Raw genomic sequence first — 18220 nt, forward strand, 5'->3', positions numbered from 1 at the left:
TCAATGACATGCACACATGCTTTCACCTAGGAGAAATGGAGATGAATCTAATTCGCACGTGGTGCCTATAAGTCCTTGTCCTCCCGATATGATATGAATGTAATCTTTGAATTTTGTTGTAACTAACCCACGCCGTGATTTGTAGAATGCAAGTGCACATTGTCAAACAAATGCCAAGTATGAAAGCCGGGTATCTAGACCTCAAGCTATAGCCCAAACAAATTTTAATTACCCTAAATAGTGGACACTAGATGCCAAAGAGCTAGCTGCTGCAAAGACTCTTCACGAGAAATAGCGCATCCGTACGGCGAAACTAAGGGAAGAGTCCCTTAAGGTTGCAGCATATATTGCCCTGGCTTTCAAAAATCTCCAACAACACTCTACTATATGGCTACCATACAACTTCGAGTAAGTTCAACTCTATACTTAAAGCTTTGTTCGATATATTTTATTCGATGCAAAAGAGCTTATCTAATTCTATGATTAAATCCATGCAGCAACCACTAGATTTGTATAGCCGTCGATGTCGGGAGGAGCATGGCATGGGTCTTTGATTCAATAGATAGGGACCCGGTGACATACAAAGACTTCATATCGATTCTCAAGACGTATACATATCGACAATCCTCATTAGCTTATATGTTTGTATACGTACTTGTAACGTTCACTTTTAGATTCTAACAAGTTGTATTTGCTAAAATAATTTGAACAGGGCATTTAGGTTCTATGTCACTAATCATCACGGAAGGCATGATCCAGCAAGGAAGAAAAAGCTGGCTATAAAAACACTATGTGCGGTAAGTATAACTTACTTCTTCAGTACTCCGTTATATGACTGTCAAAAGCATTACTTAATAATTTCATATGCAAAACACACAGTGGCCCAAGCACAAGCTTGGGAGTGTACATTGTGGATACTATATATGTTCTATGATAAATAACACCGGTGCCTACAGGTAGGGATGAAAACGGTATGGATATTTTCCGACCGTATTCGAAACCGAATCCGTTTAGAGGGGTTGAGATCTATCCGTATCCGAGTCCGGGTATCCAACATCCGATACCGTATCCGTATCCGAATACTCAAATCGCATATTTATGATGTTGATATCCAATCGTATCCTATCTGACATAGTTGACACTATCCGTATTCGAATCCGAATCTGGACAGAAATATGAAAACAAATGTAATATCGATGATATCCGTCCGTATCCGATCCGTTTTCATCCCTAGCTACAGGAGCCACCCCTTAAGGGTAAGTTTGAACCTCTTCACCCGTAGTATGAAAACTTCATACATGGTATGAAATACTAAACCGAAACTTGTTCTCTTGAAGTGGAGATAAGAGAAATGAATGAAAAGAGACCCATACAAGGATGACCAACTCTTAGAGCTCGTCGGCGACCTTTGCAACTTCATATTGGACCAGATTATACACGTCAAAGGCGCCTACCATGACCGAGAGTCTGAGTTAGGTACAAATCCTCAGTACCAACACCTTTGTGAGACTGAAAGGCTAATCTAGGACATTGATAACAATGTGTATGAAATTTGTATATTTAATGATAGATTGTATATATTCTTATGAATTAGACTTGTAATTATAGTTTATATAATACTCTTATGCTTGTAGTCGCAGTCGCGGGGCATTCGGCAATACGAACACCGCCCCTACCATACCGTCTCTGCAAATCATGCATTTATAGGGGCGGTTCCCAAACCGCCCCTACAAATCGATTTGTAGAGGCGGCTGGTGTTATCAACCGCCCCTACAAATCGATTTGTAGGGGCGGCTACCGTACCAGCCACCCCTACAAATCGATTTGTAGAACGCTCCTACAGTGCATTTTTTCGCAAAAAAAAAATCAAATTACCAACACATGCTCCCCCAAATCAGATCAAAACTCATTACATTTTTAAAATACAATGACAATGTACATACAGCTTTCCTACAGCTTTTATAAGAATAGAAAAGAGAGATAGATCAACACCACTTGGAAGTAAAGTAGCTTCAGCCAACAGTATAGCAGCTGACATACAGCCAAGGATAACAGCAAATGCTTTTTGAAGCTGCTTTCTCAGTATACAGCGCCAAATGAACTCTAGAAATGCAACAAAGTATCCTTGAGTCAGCTCCATCAAATGTTAACCACATGTAATAAATTTACCAAGAAAGTAAGAATATAACCTAACTAAGAGTTTTCCAAGCAGTTACTAAGAATAGAATTGATGTCTGTGAAGTTCTTCAGGTTGACAAGCACAAGCATCAATAGCAATTGGACAATTCACCAATATTCAAGTATTCTTGGTTAGCAGTATTGCTTGCAGTATAAAACTTTTGTAGAATGTAGAACTGTTAAGAGTACAGGCAGCACACAATTTGCTCTTTTTTTTTGTAATTTACTAATCTACACGTTAAGTCTTCCCTCATGATGATCATATATCACTTGGCATAATTTATTTGACAGATGCAGCACTAAGATACAAAAGGGAAAAAAACAAACTCCCAAAAGGTATCATCATGTTAATATAATCAAATGGGACAAATAATATTCCTATAAGATTGAAATGCTACTTGCAAACAATATTTTTAAGGCAACGAGATTACACTGCAAACATAAGATCAATAAACTCACCATCCATTAGCATCACGGCGTTCATAATTTTTTATCGTGTCTTCTAGCTTGAGGGCTTCCATGACACAAGTCATATACTCACTGCACAATGACAGCATACAAACTTAGTGGTTAAATAGGGCAGCACCAGTTACACTTTTAATGTTATTATCTGTTCTATACTCTAGTATTTACTGCTTACGAGCTTTTCACAAACCTGCATGTGTCATATTTACATGCAGTTTATCTTTTATCCACCAGTGTCTAATCAAAATCACAAAGCTGCCATAAAATAAGTGATATATGTACTAAGCCACAACTCATGTAAAATGAGCTGTGGACAGCACTATGCTCAAAAGGGGGACCAACAGAACAAAGCTTCTCTCTCTGTGTGTCTCTCTCTCTCTCTCTCGCGACTTACCAACAGAACAAAGCTATGCCAGTAAACTTGTTTGAAACTGTTTGCGCATCGAAATTACCTCTTCTATTGAGTGAACATGAGACTTGTGAGTTCCATTCAACTGCTTTGCATCTTTGTCGTAGTCTCCAAGGAGCAGATGAGAACCAGCTCCACTAGGTCCTGCACAGGAAAAGTTGTTAAATGCATATTAGAATTAAAAATACAAAAAAAGAGGAGTTGCACATAGCACTAGTCAGTACCATTCTTAGAACACATCTTTTGCAGACACAACAATGGTGCGCTCGAGGAGGTTTACAATGGGAACATTTCTGGCAGTATCTCAAGTCACCACCCTGCAATGTTCTGGAGTAAGTTAGCACACAGACCCCTGTACTAGTCTGATTTAGTCACAAAGACTCCTTTTTAACATTCCTCACAAAATAAAATTACTACACTAGGATGACACTGCCCAAGATGAGATGGAGGATAACCAGGGATATGCAACCCGCTGAGATGCTGGCAAAGTGGCAAACTCATATGCTAGTTTATAAGTAGTCAGAGGGAACTATTCTTCTAGTCCCACTGAATGACGCTTTTGTGCGGTCTGTTTGGGAGTCCTATACTTTGAGTTCAGCTAAGCTATTTGTCTAAAATGTTGTCAGGTAATTGCTTTGACATTCTGTTTCTGATTGTAATACTAATGGACCATGGCCCCCCTAGAACTCTAAAAAAAACTAGAAAATGCATGTGAATGTGAATCTAAAAAGAATGTACTCTTAGTTCTCCTTTCGCGCCCAGATTTTTTTTGCAGAATGGTGTGTAATCAATTCAAGGGCAACTGCAGTACACAAATTCCAGGACCAGAATACAACTTGATGGTATATTAGAGTTAAGTAGCATACTAGCAATATAACTACAGCCACTATAGGAAGTACAAGAAAACGTGCACTCTATTATTTTCCATGTGCACTCAATTAATACGACAGTGCTTATTCAAGGAATGAGATCATGTGACAGGCTTAATAGGCAATATTGATATGAATTCCTGAGAGTCCTGGGAACAGTTGGAGTATCAAGATTCTGAATTGACCTAGATTTATTTTATTTCTTTTAGAAGCTTAACTGATTGGTATGATGTTTTTTTCCCAAGCAATTGGAGTATGTCATTTCTTCTTGTAAGTCTACATATAGGATGGTACCAGGTACAGAGCCCTGATGCTTAGATCTAGACCATAATACCAAAGCTATGCACACGAACAAGAGTAGATTCCCAGTTCCCACTTGGTGTAATTTGGAAACCAGTGTCACTCAATCCGAGTACCGACGATGAGTGGACAGTGCAAGGATTCAGAGCAAAGATGTTAACGCGCACCTATACACAGTTCCTGGCTCACCAAAAAATCACAACACCGAGGCGCTCGGCGCGCCAATAGGTATAGGACCATTCCCGTGATCCCGACTAAGAATCCAAATCTCACGCGCGGAACTACGAACTCGCCGGACGTCCCGGACCTTGCTTGGAGGTAATGCCTGCTCGAAATCTAATCCCAAGATCTGAACTCGTAACGAAGTTTCTGATTCTACACGTATGACTACCATCCCAGTACGTAGATCTAAACTTCACAGCACGCGGCAGGGGCCTCCGCGAGATCTGGAGTGGTCCATGGCCCAGACGGAGGGAGGCAGGGGGCGTGAATAGAGTACCTTGCGCTTGATCTCGTGGATGGGGCTCCCGGCGTCCTCGACGTCGGGCACGAAGGACGCCGGCACGCGGCCTGGGTCACGCGATACGGCGATGGCGTAGGTAGCGACGCAGGCGGCGGCGAGCGCGGTGAAGACCGCGGCGTTGGATCTAACAGCACCGACAGCCAAACCGGCGGAGCCCGGCGCCGACGATGGCCGGAATCTGGGGCGGTGGATGAAGAAGTGGGGGAGGGACGCGGCAAGGAGCGGGCGAGGGGGGCGCTGCCGCGCCGCGCGGGCAGGCGAGGAGTTGCAGCCATCCAAGCGAGGGCGAGAGAGAGAGGGGGAGGGGAATGGAAGACTCGAGACGGAGAGAGAGAGGGGAGGATAAGGATGGCAACGGGGACCGATACCCGATACCATCCATTAGGGTATGGGAATAGAATCATATCTTTATCCGCGGGTATTTAAATGGACAAGAATCCATACCCGATGGGTATAGCGGGTATGGGAACGTTCTCTGTTTACCCGTCTCCGTTAACCGTTGGGGAACCCAACTATTTAAGCTGTCATGCGAGGATTAAGCCCAAAGAAGCTCAACATAGATATTTTGATCCAAAACTGAGCAGTCATATATATTTTTGGGTGGGACGTACGTGGGGTATTTGTAGGGGCGGCTCAATCACCCGCCACTCCTACAAATAGAAACACCGGAGGCGGCTGGTGATTGAGTCGCCCCTACAAATCAGACTCATTTGTAGGGGCGGCTCGTATTACTAGCCGCCACTGCTATTCTATTTGTAGAAGCGGCTGGTCTCTGGCCTCCCGAGCACGCTATTGTAGAGGCGGCTCCATCACCAGCCGCCCCTATAAAAAATTTATGACATTGCTACAAACCTTTTTTTCATGTAGTGTATATTTTTTTGTAAGATTGACTAAACTTTAGACATCATTTTAGATCACTTATTTAGAAGCTCAAGAGCTAAAGTGGTCTAAAAGTTAAGCGTTTGGTTCACCTAATGTAACGTAACTGCATTGCGGAGAGGAAAGAGATATCGCGTTTGTTTCAGCCTGGCCGTAGGAGTGTAATGGGATACGGCGCTATTCAAATCTTCTCCTTAGCTGTAATCACATCCCCTTTCCAGCTGTAATTGGATTACTTTACGTTTGCATATTCAGTGCTCGTACGGAACACTGTGTTAGTGGCTAAATTTTAAACCATAGATCAAATCATCCAAATAGGACCTAAAAGTTATATGCTACTGCACTCTAGGACATAAATGGCCGTACATGGCCCAGTTAAGAAGGTGGACAATACCAGGGAAAATTCCTGGGCACGTATGTGCATGGCCGTGGCCGAGTTAAGAAGGTGGACAACGGACTGAGCACGTATTGAGAAAAATTACTATTTGACATCGGAAATAATGGTCCTCTGCTATTTGACACCGAAACTAAAATTCATTTCTATATGTCTTCCACTCGAGTTTTTCTTTCCTATTTAACATTTTCGTTAGTTTAGACCATGGGCTGGAACCGGAAGGCCTCAAGAATAAATAAAAAGGGCCAATCCCATGAAAAAAAGAGGTGGGCTAAAAAAGGAAAATGAAATAAGAAGACTTATGACATGTGGCCTAGCTAAAACATATGACTGTAGGACCAATCCTAACAGGTGGGCCATTTTTGTCATGTTATAGTATTTTTTTTAAATGATGAATCATTATTGTCATTATTTTGTGCGTTTGACATTTGGCATGCTATAACGAATTACAATTCATCATGGTGCATTGCTCTAGTTTATGACAGTTTCTACTAGGTCTTAGTGATGAACACATAGTTTTCAACACTAAGTCGTATTGCCTGCTACAAAACGTCATAAAATAGAATGGCTTAGTGACAAATTAATCCATTGTCACAAGAAAATCTTCTTAGATTTCCACATTTATTGTAATGATGCCCATAATTTCTAGCTAGGGAACTTAATCCCAACCTAAAGCCCCTGCTCGGAAATTAAATTTGTAGCCCTCAAACGTTAGGGCTCCAAATTTCTAGCACTAATTGGAATTTTCGGCCATTAGCAGTTGTGACACTTAGGGTTAGGATTCAGTTTTTTCCTATGGTCTTGTTAGATATGTTTAAGCATGTGGACACCTGCAAGTCACTTAGCATCAATGCCCCTTGATAATATGGCACTCCTAGACACAAAAAGAGGATAAAAAAGATCAAAAGGAACTTATTTATTTTTATTCCTATCACTTTATTGCTTATAGTCGTGCTCATCATTTCTTTATAACAAATAAGATCCAAAAAGCTCCAAATAGATCACCAACATATAGACAACATTTTTAGCATGACATTTCATATTTTTCTTATAATAAGATAAATTTATTTATTTAAAAAATAAACTGTTTTTTATTATTTTTTGCAAAATAGAAAAACACCCTTAAAATCAGCCATAGGTCTAAAATGTCCTGCTTCCATAGCTGAAGGCCTTCCGTCATCCATTTTCGTACCATAAGATTGAAAATCAATTCAAACTGCCGTTTAAATTGGAGATCAAAATTGATGTAAAATGAAGATTGAAAATTGGACTTTACCTTTAGAAAGAAAACTAGACTGTGACCTAAGCCTACCGACAGGCGACAGCGACCCTGCGTCCCAGCACCGACGGCACCGGCAGCAGCAGTGCACGGTCCTCTGCTTGGCCTTGGCACTTGGCAGAGGAGATGATGAAGTACGTTGCATGCACAATCCCAAGTTCTGGTCCGAAACCCATCGCCCACGATCCCAAGTTCTAACTTCAACAATGCGCGGCGTGCCGGCGTCATGTCAGCCACTCCATCCACCACGCACACTCTGACAAATTTGCCTACTATTTTTAGGCCAACAAAAATGACAGTTGTGGCCCAAATAAATGCATGCACAATTTTAACACTATGACGCAGGCGTCCGAAACTAGTGCACACATCTTAGAGCATCTCCACCAAATATCATATCTAATCTCCTATATCTAAAAAAAATATTCTCTCCGAATTATAAGATGTTTGACTTTTTCAGATCCATTACATTTACTATATATCACTACTGGAAACAGAGCCTTTGCCAAGTGCAAAATGCTTTGCCGAGTGTCAAAAATCGGACACTCGGCAAAGACCTTCTTTGCCGAGTGCAGCACTCGGCAAAGAGTTCTTTGCCGAGTGTCGGGCACTCGGTAAAAAAGGGCACTCGGCAAAGAACTTCTTTGCCGAGTGCCAGACTCTCGGCAAAAGCGCGGCACTCGGCATAGGCTGTCCCGCGGAATGGAGTTCGGCCACGTCCTTCTTTGTCGAGTGCCTGTTGTTAGGCACTCGGCAAAGATTTAATTTTTTTTTTAAAAAAATTCTTTGCCGAGTGTCCCAGATCTGGCACTCGGCAAAGATTTAATTTTTTTTTTGAAATTTCTTTGCCGAGTGTCCCAGATCTGGCACTCGGCAAAGTTTTTTTTTTAAAAAAAAATACTTTGCCGAGTGCCCCTGACACGGCACTCGGCAAAGATTTAATTTTTTTTAAAAAAAATGTCTTTGCCGAGTGCCCCTGTGCAGGCACTCGGCAAAGAGAAATTTTTTAAAAAAAATCAAAACCCTCTTTGCCGAGTGCCTTATTCTTGGCACTCGGCAAAGACCCCCTTTGCCGAGTGCCATGACCCGGCACTCGGCAAAGTTTTTTTGTTTTTTTTTATTTTTTTCTCTAAATTTTTTGTGCAGCCCTTTTAAAGTACCAGGAACTCCTAGTTAGAATTTAGGGATTTTTTGTGGCTTTTTGATATATTTAGTTACTTTATTTCGTTTACTTGAATTTTTTCGAAAAATATAAATTTGGATTGCACGTGGTACGAATAATGGAATTTATTGATTCAAAAAATGATAGCCATGTTACTGAGTGTAGTGTGAGGCCGTATCCAGGAACGGACTCGAAATTTCGGACATCTTGTTCACGAAACATAACCGCGAACTTGCGTGCGAAGTGTTTTTAAATTCTATAAAAAGCAAACGAAGTTCGAAAATCATGAAACTTGTTGAAATGTCGTGATATCGTATGTGGAGGCTATGATAAAAATTTCAGAAGATTTCGTGCACGTTATCACGTACGATGCTTACAAACCAGGACATCTCTACATGTATCACCAGATATCACATGTAGAGATGTCCTGGTTTGTAAGCATCGTACGTGACAACGTGCACAAAATCTTCTGAAATTTTTATCATAGCCTCCACATATGATATCACAACATCTCAACAAGTTTTATGATTTTTGGACTTCGTTTGTTTTAAAAACACTTCACACGCAAGTTCGCGGTCATGTTTCGTGAACAAGATGTTCGAAATTTCGGGTCCGTTCCTAGATACGGCCTCACACTACACTCAATAACATGGCTATCATTTTTTGAATCATTAAATTCCATTATTCGTACCACGTGCAGTTAAAATTTATATTTTTCGAAAAAATTCAAGTAAACGAAATAAAGTAACTAAATATATCAAAAAGCCAAAAAAAATCTCCAAATTCTGATGAGAAGTTCCTGGTACTTTATAAGGGCTGCACAAAAAAATTAGAGACAAAAAAAAACTTTACCGAACGCCGTGGCATGACACTCGGCAAATGGGTCTTTGCCGAGTGTTAAGAGTAAGACGCTCGGCAAAGAGAATTTTTGAATTTTTTTTAAAAAAAATTTACCGACCGGCACCGGTAAAGCCTCCTTTACCGAGCGCCTCTGATCCGACGCTCGGCAAAGAGGCGGGTGGAGGCACTTAAGCGATTTCGGCCCGGCAGTCCCCACACAGACAGACAGCCCCGCGCCGCCGCTCCCGACCGTCCCCGCGCCGCCGCCCGCCAAAGGCAGCCAGCCCCCGCGCCGCGCGCCGCCCTCCCCTCCCCGTGCGCCGCGCCTGCGGCCGCCCCCGCGCCCGCCAGCCACCGGGCCGCCGCCGCCCGCCGCAGCCCCTCCCCGCGACCGTGACTTCCCTCGCCTCGCTCCGCTCCTAATCGCGGTTACCGCACGCCCTCGGGCGAACCCACGCCCCCTGCCGGGGCGTCTCCCACCCGCCCCGACGGTTCCAGCCGCCGTCGCCCCTGCCCTCTCCCCTCCACGCCGAGGACGTCTTGGCCGAGGGCGGATCCAACGATGAGGCATCTCGTCCGGTGAGCATACTGTCGGCCGTCGCCCTTCGGCGGATCCAGCGACGAGGCGGAGCAGCTAGGGTGGAGGCGCTGGCCCTTGGTGGATCCGGCGAGGTGGCATCTTGACCCAGGTTGATTTTGACATGTTGCTTTGCTTGAGATCTACTACTAACCTTAAGTACTTGTGTGACGCCCAAGCCGTTCCACTACAACGACGTTGCCGCCCAACTACGTGGCCGTCGGCAGCTCGCTGCGGTTCAAGGTCGTCGACTTCGGCTTCGGACGGCCCGAGCGCGTCCGTAGCGGCGGGAACAGGAAGCTCGACGTCATGGTGTACCTGTACCCTGGCCACGGCGGCAGCAACATCCATCTGGCGCTGCAGCTGGAGCCCATGTACAGGGTGGACTGGTGGAGAAGGACGTTCACTTCTTCCTGGACCAGGCGGCAGCCTACTGCGTAATTGTACTACTGCTGCTCTCTCTGTCACTGCCCACTCCATGCATCCAGTTCGTTGATCATGATTTATTAACATTATGTGTTGCTTGCTTATATATTGCTTAGTTCCTTGATTGTACAAGCTAGCCTGCTAGGCGTGTTGGATTGTACTATCTGTATTTGCTGGACTTGAGCGGAATAAGGAATTAAGGATGGATTGTATCTGCTGCACTAGCCTACTCAATGCACGGTATGCAGGTAAGCCGTTTGATGAAATGCCCCTTAAACTCAATCTAAGCAGTTCTGTACTGGTTGTTGCATTGACCCTCGCTGATGAGATGAATCAGTGCTCCAGTGATTCAAAATATCTTATCTTGGCTGGCATTTATATGGAAGAACCGTCGTTAACATGATGCTCTATATCTGCTCCTTTCCTTTTGAAGAACATGTCATTATTTTATTAGTTTGTTGCATGGTGCAGAAAAAAATACCTTATTTGGGATGTGCATTCTCTTCTGTTAATGCAGAATTCTGAGCACTCCAAATGAAGGAACTTGGCCACCTGTTGCTTCATTACTTGATAACAAGTCAACTTTTCCGAAGTGGCCACCCGTGGTAAGTAATAAACAAGTTCGTTTTATTATTGCAAATAGTGGGATGAGGATTTGAGTTGTGGGTGTGGATGAAAACTTTCAGTGTTTTGCGCTGTTATAGATAAGTTTGAGATCTCCTTTTTGAAAACTTTCAGTGATTTGGTAATTCAACATTGCAGTGATTACCATTTTTTACTCTAACATGAGGTTCATGCTGTAGGATGTTGCAACAGTGGTCCCAACACTTGAACCTCCGGGACTCATTATTGTAGGATCTAAACAACTTCAAACCATACCGTAACCATTTTTTTTTTTCTGATTTATCAACCGAATACCTGCTGCAACTCTAACTAAAACAGTAAACTCAACTTTTAGATAGGGTGTCATATTAACATTCATGGTACTGCCATGTAGGATAGAGGATTTTTCATGTTTAGATGAGTTTTGGTGTGGGGAATCAGTGGAGGGAATGGGGTTTCCCTTCCTTTCAGTTTTCAGCAAGTTGTGTTCACAGACCTTTGCTGTTACATCTGACAGTTTGTACTAAACCTTTCGTTAGATGCCTTTAAGGACCTCAAATTATTTTTTGGTTGCCTAGAGAGTTATAGGTTTTTTCTTAAGCTTTCTAGATTGGCAAACTAGATCTTTAGAGGAGCTCTGGAATCCTGATACGAATTTGTTTTTAGGGGTAGAAATCTGTGCTCAGGTGATTTCAGCTAAGTTGAGACGATGTTTACCCCCTCTGGTTTTACCGGATAAGAATGACTTCAAATCAGAAACCATTAGTTCACAGAGCTGTAGGTTTGGACGCCATAGTATGCTCACAAAATTTCAGAATTTTTGGAATGAAGGTTTGACGTAGTTAGCATTTCTGACAATTAAGAGCATCTCCAATCATTATGCATTTGGGCTTGGCATTTACCAAAATGCATAAAACTCCAAAAAAAACCCCTCCAATCGTTATGCATTTGGACTTTGCATTTTACATAGCTATGCATTTGGAGGGGGAAACTTGGCATATATGCCAAAGTAGTCCGGCTATGCAAATAGACATCCCGGGCTTCTCGGTTCCTCCTCGCGGGCTTTTTTCTTTCCCTTCGCGCGGCTCCCTTCGCGCCGCCACCAGATATCGCGATTTCAACAGCAGCTCGCGACGCCAAGGATCGCGTACTCCTTCGCCAGGTTCGCGCGCTCGATACGATCGCGTCCTCCTTCGCCAGGTTCTTCGATAGGACGAAGCAGCCGGTCAGGTACGCCTACTTCATCTCAACGCAATATCTAGGGTTTTCCTGTTGGCGGCTTGGGGGTTGGGATGCTGTTGGCGCGGCTTGGGGATTGGATCATGAGATTGGGTATTGCAGTTGTTGGGTACTGCTCTTGGCGGCTTGGGGGTTGGATCATGGCAGCCATGTTCCTAGGGCAACTGATCAATATACGATGATTTGGCGTTCAGAAACAAAAAAAGGCACAGCACTGCACAACATAGGCATAGCTCGGGCTCTTGTTCTGTTCAATCTGTGTTCAGAAACTCATGTAGTTTCACTATTAGCCAACTGAACTTTGATTGATTCCAGTAGCTTAGCCAAAAAAGATTTATGTAGTATATTCATTGTCTGATATGTCTTGACGACTCCATTTATTTTATCCTATTTTGTAGATTCGTTCAAATGGATGACCTTGAACTCTATACAGGCATACTCGCAGCTGATTCTGAACATATTCCTGGCTTAAACGAATTGCCCTTTACACTAACTCCACAAAGCCAGGCAAATAGTAATGCTATGCCTCATGAATCTCAAGAAGATGTTTCCCTAGTGGATCCAACCGAAGTAGGTGCTACCCGTAGTGCTCGGAAAAATCTGTCACATAGGTCTAAAAAATTTGATCAAGAGGAAGACAAAATAATATGCGTAGCTTGGTGTAAGGTAAGCAAGGATCCTATTCATGGGGCAAATCAAAGGCAAGCAACATTCTGGGGTCGAGTTCGTGCATACTTTGATGAACATAAAAAAACTGAAGCTGCTAGGACAGAAAATTCAATTATGCATAGGTGGGGGACTATTCAGAAGGAAGTGAACAAGTTCTGTTCAGCCTATGACAAGATTCTTCGTAGGAATGCTAGTGGAAAGACTATCCAAGACATGGTACGCTTTCAGAGTTGGTTATTTTGTACTTGTTAAATATTTGGTTAAGTTCACACATTCAAACATTTTTCTTATTTTCAATTGTGCAGATTAATGATGCTTTGGAGACCTACACGGCAGACGACGATGAGCATAAGTCGTTTGCTTTTATGCATTGCTGGTACAAGCTCAAGGATGAAGACAAGTGGAAGTCATGGAGGCTTGAACAAGGTACGAAGCAGAAACAAGCCCCTAAGAGAAAACAGAAGAGTTCCAAGGACTCCACGCCGAGCACAGGGGACGAAAAGAACAATGCTGAAGGACTAGAGGTTCCAGACGCAGGTTCCGCAGAACGTAAGAGGCCACCGGGTCAGAAGGAGGCAAAAAAAGCTAAGTGGGGAGGCAACGACGCTAGTATTGTAGCGTTGAACAAGATGATGGAGAAGGAGGCACGGGACAAGGAAAGAGAAAAGGCGAGAGAGGCTACAGCACAGGTAGACAAGGATTCAATTGAGGCGGAGAAGAAACTTGCTGAAGCAACCCTAATGAAGGAGGAGAAAGACATAATGCTTGCGGACACGAGCTCCCTCGACGACCAACAGTTGCAGTGGATTCAGATTATGAGGAAGAAGATCCTTGCGCGACACGCGGAAAATTAGATTTAGCGTAGTGCCTGCTGTCGAGATGCTTGTGCAGTTATAAATTATTTGGTACTGCTGCTCATCATTGATGATGTGAGATTTGGCGCAAACTAGTACACTCCATAGCAAGAATTCATACTAATTATTTGGTACTGCTGCTCATCATTGATGATGTGAGATTTGGCGCAAACTAGTACACTCCACAGCAAGAATTCATACTAATAATTCATCATGAAATATGTTCGTTACACTTCACTGAAAACACTAATAAAAATGTTTATTACACTTGAATTAAAACACTATGGCAAATAATATTATGGTGATTACAAATCATGATGCCGGTTCCATGGGGTATAAATCAGGATGACGATTCCAAAGGTGCTCGATGAGGTCTTCTTTCAACTGAAAATGTGTTGGCTTGTCTCTAATCTTTTTACTGGCTTCAATAAATTCAGCCAGTGTGCGAGTGGGCGTCCCATGGGAAGGTTGCACATTATCATTTGGGGCATCCGGGAACCGCTCATCAGGGTCCAGAACTCTTTCATCTTCAACAATCATATTGTGCATGATAACACAAGCCCTCACGATCAAAGCTAGTGTCTCTCTGTCCCAAATGCGACCTGGATGTGCTATAATGGCAAACCTAGACTGAAATACACCAAAAAATCTTTCGACATCCTTCCTCACAGCTTCTTGTGCTCTTGCAAAATATTTGGCCTTGTTCCCCATAGGATTGGAGATGGTCTTCACTAAAGTCGCCCAGTGGGGGTAAATACCATCGGCGAGGAAATACCCCATCTTGTACTCATGGCCATTAATGGTATAGTTCACCTCCGGAGCTTTTCCTTCAGTCAGGTTGTCAAACAGTGGAGACCGGTGAAGAACGTTGATATCATTATGAGAACCAGGCATCCCATAAAATGCATGCCAACACCAAAGGTCATGAGATGCAACAGCTTCTAAAATGATAGTTGGCCTGTTCGCATGACCCTTGTACTGCCCCTGTGATTGCATTGGACAATTCTTCCATTCCCAATGCATACAATCGATCGACCCTAACATGCCTGGGAAACCTCTTTTCTCATTGACTGCCAGCAAGCGTGCTACGTCAGCCTCAGTGGGGTGTCTCAAGTATTCAGCTTCAAATATTTCAACAATTGTAGCAACAAACTTACGCAGGCTCTCAAGGGCAGTGCTCTCACCAATACGGATATACTCATCTGTAGAATCAGCAGAGACTCCATATGTGAGCATACGAAGAGCGGCAGTCACTTTCTGGAAGCAACTCAGACCGAGCACACCACAGGCATCTCTTTTCTGCACAAAGTAATTATCATGTGCTTCAACTGCATCCATGATGCGACGGAAAAGTGTCTTGCTCATTCTGAATCTGAAGAATACAAAACAAAAAGGTCAGCACATTGACATAACAAAAGAAATACTATGAATTAGTGTAATGTCCAAAACATCAACCTCCGACGGAATAAATCATGACCGTACGTCGGATTCGGCGCCAAGTAATCTTGATACATCCTCCGGTGGCCTCCTTCTCTATCGCGAAAAATCATAGCGTGGCCAGGGACCGAACCACCATGGCTTCGTTTCTCTGGAAAAAATGAGCGCACAATACAAGCAGCTGTGACCATGTCGTACGCCTCGTCGTCCGAAGAATCGTCAAGCAATTGGTTTCGGCGACGTGATCTGGAAGCCTTCAACTGATAATAATTGCGCAGCTAATAAGAACATGGAACAAACAACACATGAATTGGATCAAGATATTCGGCTACGAAGTGCAAACCTTGGCGATGCGCTGTGCAATACGGCTTGGTCCATTCTCCGGTACCCTGGATCCCATGTTGGCTTCAAGAAATTCGCCAGTACCTTGCCTTGACGACGAACTGGCGGCGATCGCGAGCTGATGGTGAAGGGGAAGGGACGTACGGCGATGGTGTGACGTACGGCGAAGTGACGAACTGGCACAATACAAGCAGCTGTGACCTGGAAGTGACGTACGGCGATGGTGTTGATCGCACTTCGTACGCGACGGCGGCGACACGAGCTGGTTCAACGCGACCTGAATGGAATCACCTCATCGCGACCTGGTTCAACGCGACGGCGGCGACACGACCTCCTTCGACGATGTTTGGCGCGGGAATGGGGCGTTGTTTGGCGCGGAAAAAATTTGCGGCGCGGGAATGATTGCCGAGAAAAAGATATTTCCGGAAAAAAAACACATGTTGGACTATGCATTTTGCATAACGGTTGGAGAACACCCGAATATAGCCTTGCCATTTTCATTTGGGGGTGCTCCAATTGCCCAAAATGCATAGCTCCAAATGCATAACGATTGGAGATGCTCTAAGTTGTTGTTTTCTGTCTTCTTTCACAAATTTAGTTAGACATTCAAGATTTTGTTCCCCCAAATCTATGTCAAAAGAGGGCTCTTGAGGTGATTTTGTTAGTCATCATGGATCTGCAAGCCCCAGTATTTGGTTTTGCTTAATGTCATATCAGTTTGCTGTTAGTTTCTTGGAAATTCTTTCCACGTTGCATTTTGGTTTGATTAGGATTAAATCAGGCCTTACAGTTTGCAATGACATTTTTATTTTCCATTAATGCAGAGCTCACAGAGGAGCAGAAGGCCGCCCTCGTGGTGTGGTTAAAGGTATTTTGTCTTATATCTACCTCTTCTAGCCTCCAGGTGATGCCGATTTCACTGTAGTCTTTTGTATGATTCTACTCTTATGCAAAACAAACTGAAGGGGTTGGTCACCCGCAGCACTCAGCTATGCTCGACAGCCTCCCTCTCAAGGTCAATAAATGCGTGGAGGTGCTCAGAGATATTTAGGTAATTCAAAAGCTAATCTTGTAACTTGTCCCATGGCGATGGTGCCATGGTGGTGTTTGCACAATGGTCTTTTCACTCTACTCTGTTTTGGGCATTGGAGTCAGTGGCCACATCTTAGCGTTGGAGTCAGTAGCCACAGTATTATTAATCTGACTGCTCTCTGTTGCCGTGTGCATGGTGCTCTCTATCCTATTGGATCCCAAAAAAGTTCAGATCCTTGTGATAGAATCATTTGCTGCAGTAATGGCTAGCACGGAGGGGAGGAAGAGCATGCTTAAGCTGGCTGAAAGGATGGCGATGAGATTTTATGGTGGCGTCAAACACCCAATGACCCAAAGGCAGATTGGGGTGGGAACCGTGTTGTGTCTTCTAGATTTGGTATCTCATTCAATTTTGTAGTGTTAGCTGGCAAAGTTCTAGGTTTGATATGTTATTGTATCGATAAAATATTTTGCAGATCTTACAAGGACCTACCACAACAGATGCATGTACTATTTTTTCTCTCTAGAAACATGTCTGAGACCATAGATATCAAAGATGTGTGCTTTTTAGAAACAAAAATTCCAGCGTATATGCCTTAATGTGATGTTGATGGTTATTATTGTTCAATGATGCATCCCATCTATCTGTTATATTTTAAAAGTAGGTGACATAATCTTTGACCATTTTGTTTGATCCTATTAATTATATTCTAATCATTAGATCCCGTAGCAACGCACGGGCATATATGTGATGCTGGTGATGTTTGTTATATATATCTTCTGTTTGTTTGGATGGGATGTAAAAAACAAATAAAAAGGTTGTTTTCAGTCACTTTGCCGAGTGCCATGGTCATAGCACTCGGCAAAGCTGGAAAAATGGGTGCTCGGAAAACCATTTTTCCAGCTTTGCCGAGTGCCATGACTATGGCACTCGGCAAAGAATTTTTTTTTTAAAAAAAATTCAAACTTTGCCGAGTGCCGGACAGAGAGCACTCGGCAAAGAATTTTTTTTAAAAAAAATTCAAACTTTGCCGAGTGTCGGTCAGAGGGCACTCGGCAAAGAAATTAAAAAAAAATAAAAAATCTTTGCCGAGTGCCTGAAGGGTCGGCACTCGGCAAAGAAATTTTGTAAAAAAAATAAAAACTCTTTGCCGAGTGCCTGCAGGGTTGGCACTCGGCAAAGAAATTTTTTTTAAAAAAATAAAAAATCTTTGCCGAGTGCCTGCAGGGTTGGCACTCGGCAAAGAATTTTTTTAAAAAAATAAAATAAAAAATCTTTGCCGAGTGCCTGCAGGGTTGGCACTCGGCAAAGTGACCGTCAACGGAACCGGCGCCGTGACGGTCGCTTTTCTTTGCCGAGTGTCCCCGGGGCACTCGGCAAAGCCTTTGCCGAGTGCCCGATAAAAGACACTCGGCAAAGAGGGCTTTGTGGATCAATTTTTTGCCGTGTGTTCTTTGCCGAGTGCCGCACTCGGCAAAGGCTTTGCCGAGTGCAATTTAACCTTTGCCGAGTGCCTCAGGCACTCGGCAAAGAACTTGAATCCAGTAGTGTATGTACCATAGACATAAGGATATCTCTAAGTGTATAACAAAAGTTATGTATTAAAAAACTCAAAACATCTTATAACTTGAAATGATGGGGTAGTATTTTAGTAGATGGAGGTGCCGGAGCAAATCTCCTGTATCTATAATTTTTAACAGATCTCCTAAAAGAAACATTATCTTCCCTAAATAATGGAGACAACC

At 43.3% G+C, this 18220-nt stretch overlaps 3 protein-coding genes and 1 long non-coding RNA gene across 8 annotated transcripts; 2 read left to right on the plus strand and 2 right to left on the minus strand.

Annotated features, from left to right (window-relative positions):
* Window positions 1–1875: 1875 nt before the first annotated feature.
* Window positions 1876–5122, minus strand: LOC136489194 (uncharacterized). The gene is made up of 5 exons (XM_066485903.1): window positions 4721–5122; window positions 3277–3369; window positions 3096–3196; window positions 2638–2718; window positions 1876–2103 (listed from the first exon to the last, which is right to left on the minus strand). Exons 1-3 carry the CDS (start codon window positions 5120–5122, stop codon window positions 3134–3136), a joined length of 558 nt encoding a protein of 185 aa, XP_066342000.1. The 3' UTR covers window positions 1876–2103; window positions 2638–2718; window positions 3096–3133.
* A 4520-nt stretch (window positions 5123–9642) lies between these two features.
* On the plus strand, window positions 9643–17102 carry LOC136486924 (uncharacterized). Of its 5 annotated transcripts, none has more exons than XR_010767069.1 (5): window positions 9644–9967; window positions 10052–10315; window positions 10415–10546; window positions 10816–10903; window positions 16267–17102. It is a non-coding gene; the product is annotated as an uncharacterized lncRNA (long non-coding RNA). The 5 variants fall into 5 exon arrangements; XR_010767070.1 differs by having other exon boundaries at window positions 9645–10315; window positions 16267–16346; window positions 16425–17102; XR_010767072.1 differs by having other exon boundaries at window positions 9646–10315; window positions 16267–16310; window positions 16408–17102.
* LOC136486923 (glutathione S-transferase T3-like) lies at window positions 10915–13745 on the plus strand. Its single transcript, XM_066484009.1, has 3 exons — window positions 10915–12131; window positions 12539–13025; window positions 13115–13745. The coding sequence occupies exons 2-3, from the start codon at window positions 12549–12551 to the stop codon at window positions 13661–13663; spliced, it is 1026 nt and encodes a 341-aa protein (XP_066340106.1). The 5' UTR covers window positions 10915–12131; window positions 12539–12548; the 3' UTR covers window positions 13664–13745.
* On the minus strand, window positions 13937–15861 carry LOC136485245 (protein ANTAGONIST OF LIKE HETEROCHROMATIN PROTEIN 1-like). Its single transcript, XM_066482164.1, has 3 exons — window positions 15444–15861; window positions 15119–15360; window positions 13937–15035 (listed from the first exon to the last, which is right to left on the minus strand). Exons 1-3 carry the CDS (start codon window positions 15498–15500, stop codon window positions 13976–13978), a joined length of 1359 nt encoding a protein of 452 aa, XP_066338261.1. The 5' UTR covers window positions 15501–15861; the 3' UTR covers window positions 13937–13975.
* Window positions 17103–18220: the final 1118 nt, after the last annotated feature.

This window comes from Miscanthus floridulus, chromosome 10 (assembly GCF_019320115.1).
Source record: "Miscanthus floridulus cultivar M001 chromosome 10, ASM1932011v1, whole genome shotgun sequence".
Classification (NCBI taxonomy): domain Eukaryota; kingdom Viridiplantae; phylum Streptophyta; class Magnoliopsida; order Poales; family Poaceae; genus Miscanthus; species Miscanthus floridulus.